The sequence below is a fragment of the Petaurus breviceps genome, unplaced genomic scaffold (genome assembly GCF_028583685.1).
Source record: "Petaurus breviceps papuanus isolate PSGF00001 unplaced genomic scaffold, PetGlider_PUasm1.0 100, whole genome shotgun sequence".
NCBI lineage: Eukaryota > Metazoa > Chordata > Mammalia > Diprotodontia > Petauridae > Petaurus > Petaurus breviceps.
In genome coordinates this window covers 3,951,899-3,971,149 of record NW_027185573.1, presented here as the reverse complement: position 1 = coordinate 3,971,149, position 19,251 = coordinate 3,951,899, and the positions used below count along the sequence as shown (strand labels likewise).

The following is a 19,251-nucleotide window of genomic DNA, read 5'->3' as shown; positions in this document are numbered from 1 at the left end:
TCAATGGAAGTCTTCCTCTGACCTCCATTCTCAGTATCACAGACTGTCTTCAGAAGAAGAAATGCAGAGTTAAACTTTACAATGTCTCTTAGCAGACCCTATTTTTATATTTTGCTGCTTTATTAGAAATATAAACAGATTATTGTTTATGTCTTTTTATTTGTCTTTTTGCTTTTTTTAACAAATAATTTTTGGTAACTTGTCTGTAATTTTTTTACTCATAAAATAATCTTCATATGCCCTCACCTTGCCCCAGTTCATCACCTTCACTGGTAGTCCATTGCTTTCTCAAATGTTTAGATTGCCCCAAAATAGCAATCATTAGATGCTGAAAAACCATGTAGCAAAACTGTCTTTCCCCAGCTACAGAAACTGCTATATTGTTTGTGGTGTATTCCCCTGCCTCCCCCCTCCCCCCTCCCCCCCAACCCTTGCCCCACGCTAGCTTCGTTGTCGGTACCCATATATAATGTAGAACTGAAGGCATCAAGGTGTGGTGGGCCCTTCAGCCAGAGGACCCTACACTTTGTCTTTAAATTTCTCCAAATAGTTTCTTAGTTCTTTGGAGTCACCCAGATCTATGTCCTGGCACACCCATTTGATGTCTTCATCATTGCTACTGAGGATGGAGTTGACGGTGGGGCAGCCATCATCCGGAGGTATTGTTGTGAAGGTGGTGAATTTCACCCTCTTCCTTTTGGAAGTGGGGGAGTGTAGAGGGTCAGCTTTTTGTTCTTTTTCTTGCTTCCCCCCTAAGTCAGCTGACCTGTGAATCTGGCTCTGAACATGCTTCTGTGTGTTACCATTCAGGAGGAGGTGGTTGCTTTCTTCATAACCGAGTCCCCGGTCTATGATTGTGGTGTGCTCATCTGGCTGGGGTGATGTATCCCCAGAATTCTCCAATAGCTCGGTCTCATTGCCCAGCCAGACCCAATCATGGGAGTGGGTCATGGTGGCCTGGCCTTCTATTGGCACTTGCTTATGACGGTATTTCAGGGCAAATGTGGCACAGTTGATCAGGAAGACGAGGATGGCCAAACAGAAGACCCCCAGAAGTGCATACATCCCTATCTCAAGGTCACTTAACCCCCTGGCAGCTTGAACCAAGTCATTCTCTTCCAGCCCACCACCACTCTTTGGGAGGTCAACTTGGGCAGGGAAATTGGTAAAGTCAATGGGGATGTTCTGCAGCTGTCCATCACCAGACAATCTGCCTCCATCTAGCCTGCTACCTTTTACCACTTTGTTGTTGATCAATGACTTGACGGTGGTGGTGACTTTACGGAGAACACCCTCCTCTCGATCGACGGAGGAACCTCCAAAGTATCGTCCCTCCTGGCCGTACCGCTCCTGGTCTGGGCCCTTTTGTCTGCGGTCACTGGCATGGTTCTCTATCTCATCCCCGTCATAATCCCCTCCAGGGTTAGAGATGGCATCATTCTGCCCGAACTTGACTTTGATGTTGCCGACGCCCATGGCCAGCACACTCTTACGCTTGGACTTCTGACAGGCCTCAGAGATCATCATGTCAACTTTGACAATCTGTCCTTGCCCTTCCCCTTCTGCCACCACAAGGGGCCATCTCAGCTCGTGGCCCTGGTGCACAGACACGATGGTCTCATCCAATGATGTGGCTGAGATGGAGAAGTCCTTGGGGTCATAGATGTCCAACGGGGTCACTGAGCCATCATTGAACTGGATCCACATGCTGACCACGGCTTCCTGAAAGAGAATGGGTATGATCATCATCATATAAGAATAACTGTAACTTGCAAAGCATCTTTTTTTTACCATTTTCAAAGCTATCGCATATCTATGCTCTCACTGATCCCCTGAAACAAACCTATGAGTTAGGCAATGTTGCTGTTAAATGTATTTTTTTGTAGATAAAGAAGCTGAGTCTCATTAAGGAGAAATGGTTTCCCTACTGGAGGCAGCTATGGTGCAGCTGAAGGAATGCTGTATCTGAAGGCTTAGAGTCATAGGGTCATAGATCTGTGGATGGAAGGAGCCTTAGTGGCCAACTCCTTCATTTTATAGATAAAGGAACAGAAGCCAGAGAAAGCAAGTGACTTTCCCAAGGAAACCTATTTAGTTTATTCCTGAGGCATGATTTGAACCCATATTTTCCTGATTCCCAGTCAAAGATCTTATTCTGGCTCTGCTATTTGCCATCCATGTGACTTTGTGATTTTGAGTGAGGTATTTCTCCTCTCTGGGACTCAGTTTCCACACCTGTAAAATGAAAGTGTTGAAACTAGATGATATATTTTAAAGAATTTATTTGTTGAGACTCAGTCTTTCTATCTTACCCAGGCTGGATGTGTTGAGACTACTCATAGACTTGGTCTCAATGTGATGAACCAGGGAACTTTGACTCGCTGCTCTGTTTCCAACCTGGTTCAATTTGCTCTAACTTGGGCAAACTGGTGCTTCCCTACCACCTCACGCCCTGACTCTCCTTGTGCTTCACTGGCTCCCTCAGGGGAGCTTTCTGTGTTCTAGTGTTTGGGTGCCTAGTGTTGGAGCAAAAAAAGCTCCCTCCACATCTTAGATCATCATACATGTCCTGCTTCAGATACTTAACCAGCTGTGTGACCAAGTCACCTCATTTCTCTGGGCCTCAGTTTCCTCACCTACTAAATGAGGCGGGGTGGTCTCAATGGTCTCTAAATTCTTTCCAAAGCTACAATCCTGTGAATCTCTCATTTCAGTTCTCTGGTCTGTAAAATGAGAGAATTGGAATCAGCCTCCTTCATCTCCAAATCTATAATTCAATGAACTCATCTGGGTCTCATTTGACTAATCTGTAAAATGAAAGGGTCATTTCTAGTTCTAATCTGTGATTCTATAGTCCTTTAAAGTGAGCCTGCTTAGACTGTCTGGTCTTTCTTAAAAATTTAAATTCAAAGCAACTTTGAAGAAAACATCTCATTTCTTTGGGAAGTTGTTCCAATTCTAATCTCAATCCTAACCCCAACCCTAAACTAGATACAGGGATCAGGAAAAACCCTCCCTGAGGTCTAGAGGATAGATTTCCTGCCCCTCTACGACTGGGGCAGGAAATCTATCATACCTTTCATTTAAGGCCAAGAAATCACCTTCATTTAAACAAGTACCAATGTAGATTTGACATAATTGCCATGGCCATAACCTTAAATATATAAAAAAATAACTTCCAGTCATTAAGCGCTAATTTGTGTGATTTAGAATAGCCGTCGCCTGAGCATGGAAGCCAGAGAGTCTCCCCAGAAAATGATTGGTCCAATTGGACTGAGCTCTTATTTGCTAATTGTTGCCCCCTTCCCCCCTTAGTCTGTGACATCAGGTGGAGGATGTCAAACCACCAAGTGCATTCTTTGCAGAGACACGAGGGAGGAGGGAGAAGAAGGAGGGAGATATGAAGGAAAAGGAGGTGAGGGAGAACCAGCCTTTGTACACATTTCCAAAGACAAGCATTAAAAAGGAAAATAACATATCTCCCTCTCCCTTTCTCCCTGCTTCAAAGTCCCCCAACCTCCTGGCAGATCCCTTTTCCTTTGCTTGAGAAGCTGAAAAATGAATGCATTTTTCTTTCAAGCCTGAACCTATTCCACCCTTGAAGCAGATTGGAACGCCCATTCCATTTCCAAGTCAGCAAGATGCTGGTGACTGGCTGTTTCCTCCAGGGCCTCTCGGCACTGGGAACCCGGCATAATTGTGCTGTCTTTGTTCTCTGTGGGTAGTACCTGCAGAAATCACCATTAGAGGCAAATCGAAAGAAGATGGCTGGCCTGGGGAGACATCTGAGTTTCATTTGGATGAGAAGGTGCCTATTTATTTCTTAGAAGCAACACCTGATCTGGGGGTGAAGTGGTTCCTCCCAGCTCAGGCTCCTTATCCCTCAGTTCCTGCCCATAAGTTTGTGGGTCTTGGGTTTGTGAGAGGAGTCAGTGTACTCCCTCTCGGACCCCAGTTCTTTGAGAAGGCTTAGGACTCCAGGGTGAGGAAGCAGAGGCCTGGAGGCCACATGTGGCCCTCTAGATCCTAAAATGTGGCTCTTTGCCTGAATCCCAAGTCAAAGGGCTGCACTTGAGGATCTAGAGAGTCACATGTGGCCTCGAGGCCTGAGGGTCCCCACCCCTGGTTGTGTGAACAACAGTGAAGTGGAGGGAGGGTCTTCTGTTTCTGAAAGCTTTATGGAATCATAGTGTTAGAGCTGGAGAAGACCTCAGAGGCCATCTGGGCCAATCTCCTCTTTTTACAGATAAATTGAGGCTCCAGAATGGTTAAAGGACATGACAGAGTACTTAAAGGGCTGATGTATGCAGAAGGAATTAGGTTTGGTCCCAATCAGGAGCAGAGGGTAGTGGTTCTAGAGAGGTCCACTTAAGACAGAAGTCGGGAAAAACTTCCAAACAATCACTGTTCTTCAGTCATTTCTGACTCTTTCTGACCCCATTTGGGGTTTTCTTAGCAGAGATACTGGGGTGGCTTGCCATTTCCTGAGGAAACTGAGGCCAACAGGGTCAAGTGACTTGCCTAGGGTTGCATAGCTGGTAAATGTCTGCAGCAAGATTTTAACTCAGGTCTTCCTGACTCCAAGCCTGGCGATCATTGTGCCACCTAGCTGCCCTCCCAACAATTAGAACTGTTCAAAAGTGGAATGGGACATTTTCAGCCATTTCTTTTCCTTGGAGGTTCTCAAATTGAGGTTTGTTGGGCATTTCTTTATGTATGGATTGGACGATATGGCCACTGAGCTCCTTTACCATCCTCAAGTCCTTCAAGGCAAATTATCCCAGGTCACCCAGCTGTTAGGTGAAAGAGGCAAGATTTGAACCTAGGACCTCTGAATTCGGAATTAGAGTTCTTTTCATTGACTCCTACTGCCTTCCTCAGGGAAATTCTCTGCATTCCAGCATTCTGGGTGCCTGGTTTCTGAGCAAGTTGTCGCCACTTTAGATGATTATATATGTAAAGCTAGATGTGTGTACATATATGTACATATACATACACATATATGTGTAGATATACATATGCATATACATGTTAAGCTGTGAAATCCTCCTCAACCCTCTCACTCAGTAGTAGGTGCTTAACATAAGCTGGATGGACACACTTAACACATGAGAAGTCTGGGGGCCCAAAGGAAGGGACTCATGCAAGGTCACCCAGGCAGAAAATCTTTGCAGAAAGGACTGTTTTGTTTTTGTCTTTGTATTCCCCAGCACAGTTCCTGGCACATAGTAGGGCTTTAATCACTGTTGTTTAATTGTGGCAGGGATGAGATTGGAATTTAGGACCTCTGACTGCAAATCTAGCACGCTTTCCTAAAATGAGAATATTTGTGAAGCACTTTGCAAACCTTAAAGTGCTATATAATGGCCCACTATTGTTATTATTATTTTCTTCCTCCTGTCTCTACAAGGAATGTGTGTGGTAGCTTGACTCCCCATGGTAGAACAGAAAGAGCTGGGTTCAAATTCCACCTCTGCTCCTTATTTCCTGTGGCTTTGGGTAAGATGTCTCACATGTCTGAGCCTTAGTTTCCTCATCTGTAATATAAGAGAGTTGAACTAGATGGTCTCCAATGACCCTTCCATCTCTATAGCTATGGTTGTATGACTGATATTGTAGCTGCTAGTACATGAGGGTTCTGTCAAATTGGTCCAGCCTTCCCTCTTCCTTTCCCCACTGCTGCCTTACCCTATTTCCAATCCTTCTTTGTCTAGACCTGGGTTAGATCCCGCTCCTATGCCCACATACTCACAGCCCCTCTGGTGGTGGAAGCCCACTGATCTTGGTATCTTATCCTTTAAAAGTAGACACATCAATTGTGTCTGTCCCAAGCACACAATATAAATGGCCTCAATCACTCTGCATGCCAGTGCCTTGGAACAATCTGGACAAACATTACCTATGGAGAGCAACCTCTCCAGCCTGTTACTGCACAATCATCACACAAATTTACAGAATTGTCCTGGTTTCCATTTGTTACACTCTAGCTATAAACAAAGGGAATTGCTAGGCTTCTGGTTAATTTAGACCATTTCTCTGAAAACAATGAGGAATGGTTAGCCCAGCAGTAGACTTGAGTGGGAAGAATATTTAATTTCCAAAGTGTGATCAGAAAAGACTTCAGGGACCTGCAGAGGGAAAATCTATAACAGCCTGATAGAAGGAGAGGGCAGAGGACGTGGGGATTCATATGGGATTGGTAATTTGAAGTGAAATGGAGTTGTGGTCATTCTCAAAGAGTAAACGGGGCCACAAGAGAAGGAAAAAATGGAAGAGATGATGTCAATATGGAGAATACTGAAGGAGAGTGGGCATGCAGTAGTCTAGGGATAATATAAAACATTTTACAACATTTTACATTCCTGTAACTCAGTTTCCTTCTCTAAAATGGGGGGGGGGGTGAGTTGGACTGGTCTCTGCAGTGCTTTCCAGTCCTAGAGCTATGAGTCTATGACATAGGAGCATTTAGAAAAAGCATTCTTAACCTTGATTTTTGTGTCCTGGACCCCTTGGGCAGTCTGGTGTCTTTTTCTGAGAATTTTTTTAATAATTGAAGAAAATACTAACTTTCAAATAAAATTTCAATTTTATTCAAATCCATAGATCCCCCGAAATCTAATCACAAACCACTTGGGAGCCTGTGGACTCTACCTTTAATCTAGAAAAATTCACAGTTTAGAGGAACCCCTCATTCTATTTCTTCTTCATAACAGTCAGATATCTTTGGTGAATGTATTTCTTGTTTCATTCACACATTAAAAAATACCAAGTCTACTAAATTCTGAGGCCCAAGAGACATGTTGAGTCACAGTTATTCAAATCTGTGGATAGCAAGTTTGTCTGCCATGTTGATTTCTCTTCAGAAATTCCACGTAGAGATTTTTATGAGCACAAAATGATGGCAGGCAGTCCGAATTCTCAGTAAAGCCCCAAACCGAAACTCATGATCATGCCTAGGCAAAAGTTTGAGCTAAGTTCTTCCTTCATTAAAGAGAAGTGGAACATGGGATTTTCACAGGAGATGCCACTGAATTTCCCCAAAGATTAGAAACTCTGAAAGACTTTAAAAAACAACACCACCCGCCCAGGAATGATTTAGGACTCTGTCCTTCTCAGAGGCATTTCTGCAAATCAGATGAACTGCATCAATAAATCCCCTTTGATTCCCATGACAACGTCCTCCAATTACTATCAAGAGATGAAGATGAATTGGGGCCTTCTTATCTATAAAAAGGCTGCCTTTTCCCTGAACATTTCAAGAGTTGAGATGACAATTGCTCATGAAATTCATTAATTACCTACTCCAGGTAAACACTCCTGGGTCTAGCTGACTTGCTTTCCTCTTTTTTTCCTTCCTCTCTCTTATCTAGCTCTTTTAAAATTGTTTTTTATTATTTTTAAAAATCTAGCTCTTTTCTGAAGCCAGTCATCACAATTTTTTGTTACTTAGTGTCACTGAGATGACTAGAACAAATAATTTTCCCTGGATGGACTGTGAATCAGAGAAAGGCAATCATTAGCTCACTCCTAATTAAAGGGTTGACAAAATTCAAGATGAGTGAAGGATAGGCGCCCAGAGTTAGCACTGATTTCTAGATTGCATGTTGCCCGATTGAAGGTGTGGGAGGCATCCATGTCACCTTCAACCTTTGTCTTCATCTTCTGCCTGTCTTTCAGCCATCCTCTTGTCTACACAACAGCCTGGTGATAAAGCTTTGCATGCTTGGTGCTGCTTCTTCTGCCTACCAAACATCTGGTTGGCCCGATGTTTATCTGACAAGCTTGAGCCAAGCTAAGTAATGGTGTCTGCTTGTAGCTATGCCTGATGCATGTCCCAAAGGTTTTTTTTTCCCTCTCTCTAAAACCATCAATTCAATCCAAAACACTTATTAAGTTTCTACTGTGTACAAGGCACTGGGGTACAAAGGAAAAAAAAGGAAGAGGAGAAAAAATAACACTTGTCTAAAAAGAAACTTGCAATTTATTAGAGGATAGAGTATGTAAACAGATTGGGGGGGTTGTTATTGAACTGATTCAGTCATTTCTGACTCTTCATGACCCCCTTTGGGGTTTTCTTGGGAAAGATACAGCAGTGGTTTGTCATTTCCTTCTCCAGCTCAGTTTACATATGGGGAAACTGAGGCAAACTGGGTTAAGTGACTTGCCCAGGGTCACACAGCTAGGAAGTAACTGATGCCAGATTTGAATTCAGGAAGATGAGTCTTCCTGATTCCAAAGCCAGTGCTCTATCCATTGTGCCTAGTTGCCCTATCTGGGGGGATAGAACATGTAAACAGACAAAAGTACAGAACTAAAAGGGTCTTTGAATGATATTTAATACAAACCCCCTTATTTTACAGATGAAGGAAATAAGTCCCAGAGAGATGAGGTGATCTGCCCGAGGACACACAGGTAGTAATTGTTAAAGTCAGTATTTGAACCCAAGACCTCTGTAAAACTGATGCCCTTTCCCATCTCCTTGCTTTGGTATTAGCTATGCTCTCTGCCTGAAATTCTCTCCCTCCTCACCTCTGGAATCCTTCAAATCTCAGCTCAAATTACACCTTCTGTAGGAGGTCTTTCCTGGTCTCCCCACAAACTAGTGCCTTCTTCTCTGAGATTAGTCATCTGTTCTGTGTATATCTCACAGTGGACAGAGTACCGGGCCTGGAGTTAGGAACACTGTGAGTACAAATCTGGCCTCAGTCACTTACTAGCTGTGTGACCCTGGGCGAGTCACTTAACCCTGCTTACCTCAGTTTCCTCACGTGTAAAATGAATTGGAGGAGGAAACGGCAAACCACTCCAGTATCTTTTCCAAGAAAACCCCAAATGGGGTCATGGAGAGTTGGACATGACTGAAAACGATTCAACAACACACTTTTTATGTTTTCTCTCCCATTAGAATGTGACCCTTTGCAGGAAGTTTTTCCTGGTTTCCCCCAAGCCCAGTGCCTTCCTCTCTGAGATTACTTTCCATCTACTCTGTTGAGATCTTACATGCACTTAGTTATTAAATGATGTCTTCTCCATTAGAATCTGAGTGTCTGGAAGACAGCAGCTGTTTATAATATTTCTTTGTATCCTTAGCATTTAATAAATGCTTTTTGGATAAACTGATTACCAGAGAAGTAAACAGAAGATAATTTGGGGAGGAGAGTGTACTAACAACTGGAATGTGTGTGTGTGAGAGTGAGTGTGTGTATGTGTGTGTGCATGTCTATGTACATGTATGTTTGTACGTGTGTGTGCATGTGGTGTGTGTGCATGTGTGTGTACTTGCGCAAAAACAGCAGAAGCTTCAGACAGGAGATGGGACACAAGCTGAACTTTGAAGAACCTAGGTTGGATGTGAGAAGGAAGTGCATTCCAGCCCTAGGGGAATGAGCCGTGTGGAGCTGGGCAGGTGGGAGGTGCCATGTTCATATGCAGGAAATAGCAGGTAATCCAGGTGGGTTGGGATGCAGAGTATGTGAAGGCAGGGTCCTGGATAATAAGGCTGGGAGGATAAGGGTGGAGCCAGATTGCAGAGGGGCTGAAACAGCAGGCCAAGAAGTTTGTATTTTATCCTGGACGACATAGGGAACCATTGACGATTTTGGTGGAAGGGAGTGACCAAGTCAGACTTTCTTCAATGCAGAGGGGAAAGGCTGAAAGCAGGGTGATGGATTGGGGGATACTTTAAGGGTCCGGCTCAGAGGTAATAAGGGACTGAAGTGGGGTGGTGTGCCTGTGAGAGGAGAAAAGAGGGCAAATGTGAAAAGCTGCGAGGCCCTTCAAATCGGTATTGGACTCTGGGGTTTCAACAGCTTTCATTTATATAGGACTTTATGGCTTGCAAGGTGCTTTCCATGTGTTAATTCATTTGATCCTCACAACAATCCTGTGGAATAGATGCTATTACTATCCCCATTTTACAGATAAGGAAACTGAGGCAGACAGCAGTGAAGTGACTAGCTAAGGGTTACAGAGCTAATAAGTGTCTTGGGCTGGATTTGAACTCAGGTCTTCCTGACTCAAGTCCAGCACTCTTATCCACTACGCCATCCAACTGCCTGAATGTGTTTCTAGCTAAAAAAGTGACATATTCCGCTCAAGATTTTCTCAATGGTCATATTGAGATTTAGGGAAAAAGTTTTGAGTAAAATTGACATGTAGCATGTATTTAGATAAGCCTCTGTACTTTTGCACATGGTGAATACCTGGGGTATGTGAAACAAAACCTTTTTTTAATATGAGGAAACAAGGACTGTGGGGCAAAGAAATGGAAACACAGACTCACATGGATTTAGAACAAGTGTTCTTTCCTTGGGTTACATGAACTCTGAAAGAAATATAGATTTTGATAAATGCATTTCAATATATTTGGTTTCCTTTGGCACTCTATGTATTTTATTTTCAGCATTTAAAAATATGGTTCTGAAAAAGGCTCCATAGACTTCCCTATACTGTCCATGGAACCAAAAAGAACCCCCCCCTCCAGAGAGAGGCCTCGACTTCTAATAGGTCTCTGTAGGGAACCGTGCATACTGAAAAGCATCCCAGATCTGTCCCTTCATTGCTGCTGTGAGTCAGGAGGATTGTAAAGGTCCTAGGTGGGACCCATCAGACACTAGAGAAGAAAATTGCTTGATATGTTCCGGAAAAGAGAAGACATTTTTCTTGGCATTTGGGAGTTATAACTTAACTATCAGTCTGTGATACAATTACTTACTATCTCTCTCTTTTTGTCTCTGTCTCCTTATTTCTATGTCTCCTCTCTCTTTCTTGTCTTCCTGCCTGTTTATCTGTCTGTCTGTCTCTGACTCTCTCTCCAGAGCTCTCCAAATGCAAAATGCTTTTGGTTAGCCTGCAATGAATGAAAAGATTAGTCTTTAAATCACTCCATGTATGAGATCCTTCTCTCTATCATACTCTACAAATCTAGTGGAGGCCCATGAGACACTTAACCTCCCTCTTCACTGGTACGGGTGATCCTCATCATTGCCAACAGTTTGTATACTCGAACATCAGCATAATGGTTGTGACCCAGGACATCACTTTTCAATTCAACCAATTCAATATGCCTGTTATGAGAAAGGCAGCATGCTGGGCATTGGGTACACAAAGGGATGAAATCGTAGCTGCTGCTCTCTGGGAACTGATATCCCACTAAGTAACAGGGCACAGTATGGGGTAGCGGAATTTAAATAAATATGTTACAAGGCAGAGTGGTACTGGGGCAAAAGAGAGATCCAGAAAAAAAAGTCCTCTAGGAAAATAGGAAGAAAGATACAAAACCATCTATTGAGGAGAAGAGGAAGTTTTAGAGGGATGGTAGCCCTTGACCTGAGACCATTTGGAAGGGAAACAGAGAAGAGAGGATTTGGAGAGAAGGGCAGAGGGAGGGCAAATAATAGCCATCTTAAAGTATTTGTAGAGCTGTCTCAGAAGCGGCATGAGACTCAGAACAAGGTCAGAGGTTAGAACAAGGAAGGACACGTAGAAGTTTCAGGTAAGCAGATTTCACCTCTATATCAAGAAAAACTTCCTCAACAATGAGCTAGTAATAATCATTACCTTCTTAGAAACTGAATCGCTCCTCCCTGGGCGCCTTTAAGCAGAGGTTAATCATTTGTGAGGGGGCATTGCAGAGGTCATGCTTGAACTAGGTGCCTTCCTTCTAGCTCTGTGATTCTGCAATATTGTTATTTCATACACATATTCTCTCCCCAAATATACATTTAATTTGTGGAACAAAATGGGTCCAGTCTCAACCTTGTAAGAGTTTACATTCTATTTAAGGAGTTATAATATAGATACCAAGTATTGATGATGTAAAGTTGAGTGTGATGGGTACAAAGGAAAGATGGAGGAAAATCTGGAGAGAGAACATTGCAGGGTTCATCGAGAAGGTGATGCCTACGCTGGCCTCAAAGGGATGCTGAGAGGCAGAGAAATGGACTTACTGTACTCCAGGCTAGTACAAGTGTTTGTAAATGGAGCTGTAACTAGGGTAAAGTGACTGAGGCTTTGTTCCAGGGCACTGAGATTTAGAAGTTACAAAAAATTCTAAATAGCACCTGTGAAAGACCGCAATTTAAAATTTTTCTCCATTTAAATGTTGGTAGAATTTTCACTCTTTCAGAAGCACAGAAACTAGTTGGCAAGAATAACCAGTTAAATTAGAAAGCTACCAGATGGTATGCTACCTGTATCTGTTACCATGAGTCTCCACACCAGGTTAGTTCTTTCATGGTCTACCCCCCCCCCCCCTAATGACATTCAAGGTGTCTGGAAGTCTCTGTCTTACCACTCACTGTAGCTGAAATCCTGGAGTCTCTCTCCCTATGAGGATAGAGTCAGAATTACTCTCTACCCCCAGGAGATTTGAGGACATGATTAGTGTTACTTTCCATTGGTACCATTTTGTGCTAGCTGCCTTTGCCACCAAAAGTGACATTGTAGGAAATTGTTTGTCTAGAAAATCACAAGATTATCGATTTAAAGTAGTAAGGGACTTTCAAGGCTACTGATTCTAACATGTCCATTATATGGATGAGAAAATTAAGGCCCAGATAGATTAGATGACATGGCCAGAGGTTAGAGAGTTTGTGAATACCTGAGGCAGGATTTCAATCCCAGCCTTCCTGATTCCAAGGTCAGTTTTTTGTCCACCAGATCACATTCTCCTTATATCATGCTGCCAAATGTGTGGAACAATCAGCAGTTCAGTTTGGATGGAAAACAGAGGGCATGAATGGGAGTAAATAACATGAAATAAAGCTGGAGTGGGTCTTAAATTCCAGGCTAAGGAACTTTCATTTTATCCTAGAGGTTATAGGGAGCCACTGAAGACTTCAGAGCAGAAGAAATCACAAATATCTCTGTCTGCCTTAGAAAGAAGCCTTAAGCAGCTGTGTGAATGACTGGTATGCCCTCTCATTCCCTAGCCACTAAGTGGCATTCGATTGATCTTTACTAGATATACCAAATCTTAAAAAGAACAATCCATTTGGGGCTGCTAGCATGTCTCCTTCCTTTTTCTTCCCTGAATTGGGACTTTTATTGTACATTACTTGTTCAAACACAGCACAACAGCCTCAAATGGGGAGGTCCACATTGGATGCCAACTCAGTTAGTTTACTCTGACTTCTGCTCTACCAGAGTCCTTAAATTTATATCAATACCTAATGTCCTGTGCCAGGATTAAACCAAGATACTGGTTAAGGTTCAGTACGTAGTGAGGCAGAGTGTCAGTGTGTTGGGCTTGCAGCCAGAGTAACCTGGGTTCACAGATGGGAGAACGTGGATGGGAGTAGCCCACTGTGGGCACACATGTGTAGTACGTCATCATCATCGTTGGATGGAGTGTCTATCTCCATGAAAACACAGATCCATTGGGATTATTAGAATCCTGTTTTCTTTCTTTCCCTTTTGGAAATTCAGAAGCAGATTCCAGAGAGAGTTGGGCTGAGTAAGAGGTGAACTCGAGAAGCACTGACCTCTTCACACAAGCTTTTATTAAGTGAAGCTGCTCCCAAAGGAAGGAAACAGACATTCCTCAAACACATGTCACATGCCAGGCATTGTACTAAGCACTTTACAAATACTCTCTCATTTGTTCCTGATAATGACTCTGGGAGGTGGGTGCTCTTATTAGTCCCACTTTACAAATGGGGAAACTGAGACAAAGAGAGGTTAAATGACATGCCCAGGGGTGGGGAACCTGTGGCCTTGAGGCCACACCTGGCCCTTTAGGTCCTCAAGTACAGCCTTTTGATCAGTAACTTGAGGACCTAGAGACTGAACGTTCCTCTACCTCTGGACTTCACTAAGGTCACAGAGCTAGTGAATAGCTGAGGCTGGATTCGAACTCATTCTTCCTGACTCCAAATGCAGCATTCCATTCACTTGTCTTTTCCAAAAAGAGGGAAAATAAACAATTCAGACCTGGTACATCCTGGCAATTTGTGCCTCATATGGCTACACTTTTCCCATGGGCAAAGGATTTGATTCCTGAATGAAATATCCATCTTTTCTTCTCAAGATTCCAAGCGACATCTGCCAACGAATTACTCATATCTCTTGAGCACATCAAGGTTTAGAGCACATCCTTCATGATGACTCTGTAGTATAGATATGTAGCCCAAATAGCAATATTTCCATTTTACAGATGAGGAAACTGGCCAAGCGGTTTCCCCAAGGTCATTGAGCTAATAACTGACAGAGGTAGAATTAATAAACATGGAGCAAGTCCAGGGCTTTTCCCATCACTCCAGGCTGTGATACATTGGCAATACTTCTTTCTCTCTGATGCCATTTTGTTGTCTATAAATATGCTATAAAGTGGGGGTTCCCTTTGAATAAGTTGAATTGAATGGCTACTGAAGTCCCTTCCAACTCTCAAATTTTGTGGTTGCGTGATTTTCACATGTGTTTAATTAATGCTTATTCATTCATTAACTCATTCACTCATTCATTTATTTGTACTGTCCAGTAAAGAAAAATCATAGCAATGGCAGAGTGAAGTTACAGGATCATGGAATTGGAGCAAAAAGAAATCTTAGAAGTTATTTAATCCAGCTTCCTTATTTTATAGTCAAGAAAATGAAGTGTGAAGTGGAAGTAGCTTACCCTGGACCATTAGGTAGCTTAAGAGGTAGAGGTGGGCTTTGAAACTACATCTTCTCTGTCTAAATCCAGGGCTCTTTCCATGTCCCATACCTCCAGAAATAAGAAAAAATGGAGCTATCGCTCATTTAGGTCATTTCTCTGGTCCAAGGCCTCCGCATTGACTGGATAGAGCTGGATAGAGTAAGGACTGCTGCCAGTCAACTCTACAAAGACCTTTCTGATGGCAGTGCACAGAAACACTATGTGAGAGTCCCTGAACTGGGCTCCATAACTAGACAGGATTTGTGGGTTTGGCTCTGTCAGACTTAATGCTGGCTCTGCATCTGTCAAGATGAAAGATTCCCTACAGGAAGTACCGAAGGAGGAAGGCAGAAATGGGTTAATTACACGAGACAGGGATGATTCCGGCAGGAAATAAATTAAACAGATGGGCGGCCTGTCCCCCTTCCAGCTTGGATGTTGTCTTGCCACTAACCACTCCGTTATAAAACCCATCTGAATGGGTTTGCGCTCCAGAAAATTAGGTAGAGATAATCATGAAAACAAGCTATAAAACCAACGTGAGTTCTTTTCTGTTTTGCAGAATGAGGCAAAATAAATCTGGTGGTAACAGTGAGTGAGCAGCAGCTTTATTTCTCAGCCTCCGAGTTGGTTCAGTAGGGCTTGGATCTCACTGGGAGTAGGGACTGGAATTGCCACTTTTGCTACTTTACAGGTCGCTATTTCTCATTCCCAGGCTGCCTGTGCTCAAAGACTCACTGCCCGTGATCGTCTACAGGTACCATTTTTTTCCCAGTGAGCAAGAGCAAGGATCTCATGGTATGGGTTGCATATTGTGATGCTATGAGCACCCCTTCCTAAAAGTGTGTGAGTCATGATGGCTAACTCCAGGCTAGTACAAGTGTTTGTAAATAGTGCTATAACTGGGGCAAAGTGATTGAGGCTTTGTTTCAGAGCACTGGAATTTAGAAGTTACAAAAAATTCTAAATAGCACTTGTGAAAGTCTGCAATTTAGTCAACTCAGCAGAGTAAGTCAGTAAACAAGAATTTATTAAGTACTTATTACATGCTAAGCACTGTTCTCAATGCTGGGGATGCAAAAAAGGATGAAAACATTCAGACGTTTCTATTGTAATGAGGGATAACATGTAAACAACATACAGACAACACGTAAACAATGCATCGATGACATGCAAACAACTTCGTTTGCACACTATATGTGTACACATATAATATAATATAACATTCATTTTTGCACGTATATCAGTACACGCATGCATGTATGTAGGTGTGAGGATGTTTGTATATGTGCTATTATATGTATACATATGTATGTACACACATCTACAGGCTATTATATAAAAGTTGGTGTGCATACACATGTATACATAATAACACAAATGATATTTTATGTATACTACATATTATATAAATTGTATATATGTAATAGCATAGGTTTTGTGTGTGTTGTTGATTGTTGAATTGTTTCAGTCATGTGCAACTCTTCATGACCCCATTTGGAGTTTTCTTAGCAAATACACTGGAGTGGTTCACCATTTCCTTCTCCAGCTCATTTGACAGATGAGGAAACTGAAGCAGCCAGGGTTAAGTGATTTGCCCAGGGTCACACAGTTAGTCAATGTCTGAGGTCATATTTGAATTCATGAAGATAAGTCTTCCTGACTTAAGGCCCAGCACTGTGCCACCTAGCTGCCCATAAATAACATTTATAAGTTGTATTGTATATAATGTTATATTATGTCACATAATAGCATATGTGAGAAATGATTATTTCTCTCTGGTATTAATAACTAATTATTGTATTAGGACCAAGGTTTTCTCCACTTTTCTACTAACTCTTCCAGAATTCTATCAACGTAGGAAATATTTCTGAAAGAAATACTCAGTTAGGATGGCTGAGATCTAATCAAAGACAATAATAGAAATTCTAAGTTTAGGCAAATATTTGGATTCCTGTTCGTGTTTACTCAGGCAGGTCTGGGAAAATGTGGATCCTCCTTTTTGTCAGACAGGTGATAAGAAAATTGCTAAGTCTCTTTGACCAAGAAGTGGGTGATCCAAGTCACAACCCCCAAAGACCCTTATTACATACTACTATAACATAACATGATATGATATTATATGATATAATAAATACAATATGATATGATATGATATAACATAACATAATATAGTATAATATAATGCCCACCCTCTCAATGTAATATTCATTCTTTCATTAATTGTTAACTAACCAGAGCTTATTGCTGTTCTCAGGAACATCTCCTCTTCCAAGGGCATATAAATTGTAAGCCCATCACCATGAGAGGTCTTTGGTCTAAGAGAGAGATGGCCAAATGACCATCCTTTTATTAATAAACATGCTGACCTTATTAATAAAATGATTAAATTACCCAGAAATTGTCTCTTCGAACTTTTCATATATCATGCACATGTGTGTGCATGTGTGTTTGTATCCCCAAAGTGTAAATGTCCCAAAACCTTATTGTTATTCTATATTTTTGTGGTATAAAATTGCACGAAGGTATTTAGGGCACCCCATATATAGTGTAAATGGAACAAAGCACTAGCAGCTGAGGGACTTCCTGTAGAAAGTAGGATTTCCACTGAGACCTGAAGGAAGCCAGTCCCTTGTGAGGTGGAGGTGAGGAGGGAGAGCATTCCACTCAACGGGGAGAACCAGTGGAAAGACATTAGATCAGAGGATAGAGTGCTATGTTCAATGAACCAGTGACACTGGATGGAAGAATGTGTCTGGAAGTAAGGTATAAGAAGGCTAGAAAGGTAGGAACGGGCTGGGTTATGAAGGACTTTCAAAGCCAAACAGAGGATTTCATATTTGATCCTGGTGGTCATAGGGAGCCACTAATGTTTATTGAGTATGGGAATGACATGGTCAAACCTGTGCTTTAGGAAGCTCTGTTTGACAACTGAGTAGAGAATGGGCCAGCATGGGGGGAGATTTGCAACACAGAATCATAGAATAAGGAGGTTACGCACAGTATTGAGAAATAAGGAGGTCATAGGCATGTTTTCCTCTGTTTTAGTGAGGTCATATCTTCCATCAAATTGCCTCCTCCATTTATGCAAAGCCCAGAACACATGGAACAGAACAAGCCTTGGGGAATGCAGCACCACACTAGGAAGTTGTCACGCATGAGTCTCTCAGCTGCCATCTGCAGTGACCCCTTTACTCCCGCCCTACCTGTTTGGGAGTATGTAGCAGCTCCTCAGCCATGGCTGTGGCGGTGATAGCCTTGTTAATTTCAGAGCTGGGCTGGAGGAAGACTGACAGCCCTGCCACCAGCTGGACGCCAAGGTCCGTCACCGCCACCTTGTCATCCAAGACTGTCACGGTCTTCTCAGCCAAGATGGAATCGGAGAGGGGTGACAGAACCTTTGGGAGACACAAAACAAAGGCATAGGTGTCAGGATGGACTGACTGACTGCTAGAAATGTTTTTTGGCTCATTAAGGTCCTTCCTAGTCCAGCTCAACCTTTATACCCAAGGAAAAGTGATACCCTCACTGGGATGAAAGCACATACCATGAACTACAGTCTCATTCTGCTGCTAGTACCTACCCTTCCTCCACCCTGTGCTCCCCTTCTAATCATTTGGCTAGTAAGCTACAATTTTAACTCATTTTATGAAAAAGGAGGTAGTTCTGGAAAGTTTTTCATAAGAGCCTTTTACAAAAACATTCTCAAATCACATTTTATAGGTACTGGGGGAAATGAGCTATTCAGAGGAAACATGAGGTCAGAAAATGCCAAGTAACTAAGGCCCAGAGAAGGTCAATTAAGATTCTTCTGTGGGTCAGAGTCATTTTGTCATATAAGCAACCACCTCTTACCCTAAGGGAATTTATCTGCTGGCATAGCAGGATAAAGCCCGGTTCACTGGAACAGGAAGACTTGAGCTCCAGTCCTAACCCCTGGAACTTAGTAGGACTATGACCTTGGGCAATTAACTTTCCCTCTAAGGGCTACAGTTTTATTCTCTACAAAATGAAAGGGTTGGATTCAATGATCTTTAAAGTCCCTTCCAGTTCTACAGCAATCTAAACTGTTCCCTTAAGTTGGGTTTTCAAATTTGGATTTATGAACCCAAATTTATAAGAATAAGAGCCATTCTTCAACTTATAAATGGTGGAAGAGAGGAACCGTTTTCTAAGAAAGCAGTTTAGGGAACCAATAGTCATATGAAAAAATTATTCAAATGACTAATAATTAAAGGAATGTAATTTAAGGTAATGCTGGGCTTCTACCTCACTTATCGGATTGGCCAAGTTGGTAGAAAAGGGAAAACGACAAATGTTGGAGGGGATGCAGGAAAACAGGCACATTAATGCACTATTAGTAAAGTTGTGGATTTTTCCAGCCATTCCAGAAAGCAGGTGAGAACTATACCCAAGAAGCTACTAAACCGTGCATACTCTTTGACCCAGCAATACCATTACTAGGGCTATATCCCAAAGAGCTCAAAGAAAGAGAAGAACTCATATGTACAAAAATATTTATAGCAGTTCTTTTTGTAGTGACAAGGAGCTAGAAACTAAGAAAATGCCTATTATTTGGAGAATGATTGTACAAATTATGGTATAAGAATATAA

The 19,251-nt window shown here is 42.3% G+C and overlaps 1 protein-coding gene across 1 annotated transcript in view; it reads right to left on the bottom strand.

Moving 5' to 3' along the window:
• Positions 1-424: 424 nt before the first annotated feature.
• The window catches only part of LOC138161063 (transmembrane protein 132C-like), a 611,235-nt gene continuing 592,408 nt past the window's right edge, over positions 425-19,251 (bottom strand). Inside the window, exons 8-9 of the mRNA XM_069088126.1 lie at positions 17,844-18,035; positions 425-1,722 (exon numbers count right to left, since the gene is read on the bottom strand). Of these exons, the coding sequence (XP_068944227.1) occupies positions 520-1,722; positions 17,844-18,035 (1,395 nt within the window). The 3' untranslated portion in view covers positions 425-519. The remainder of the gene's footprint in view (positions 1,723-17,843; positions 18,036-19,251) is intronic.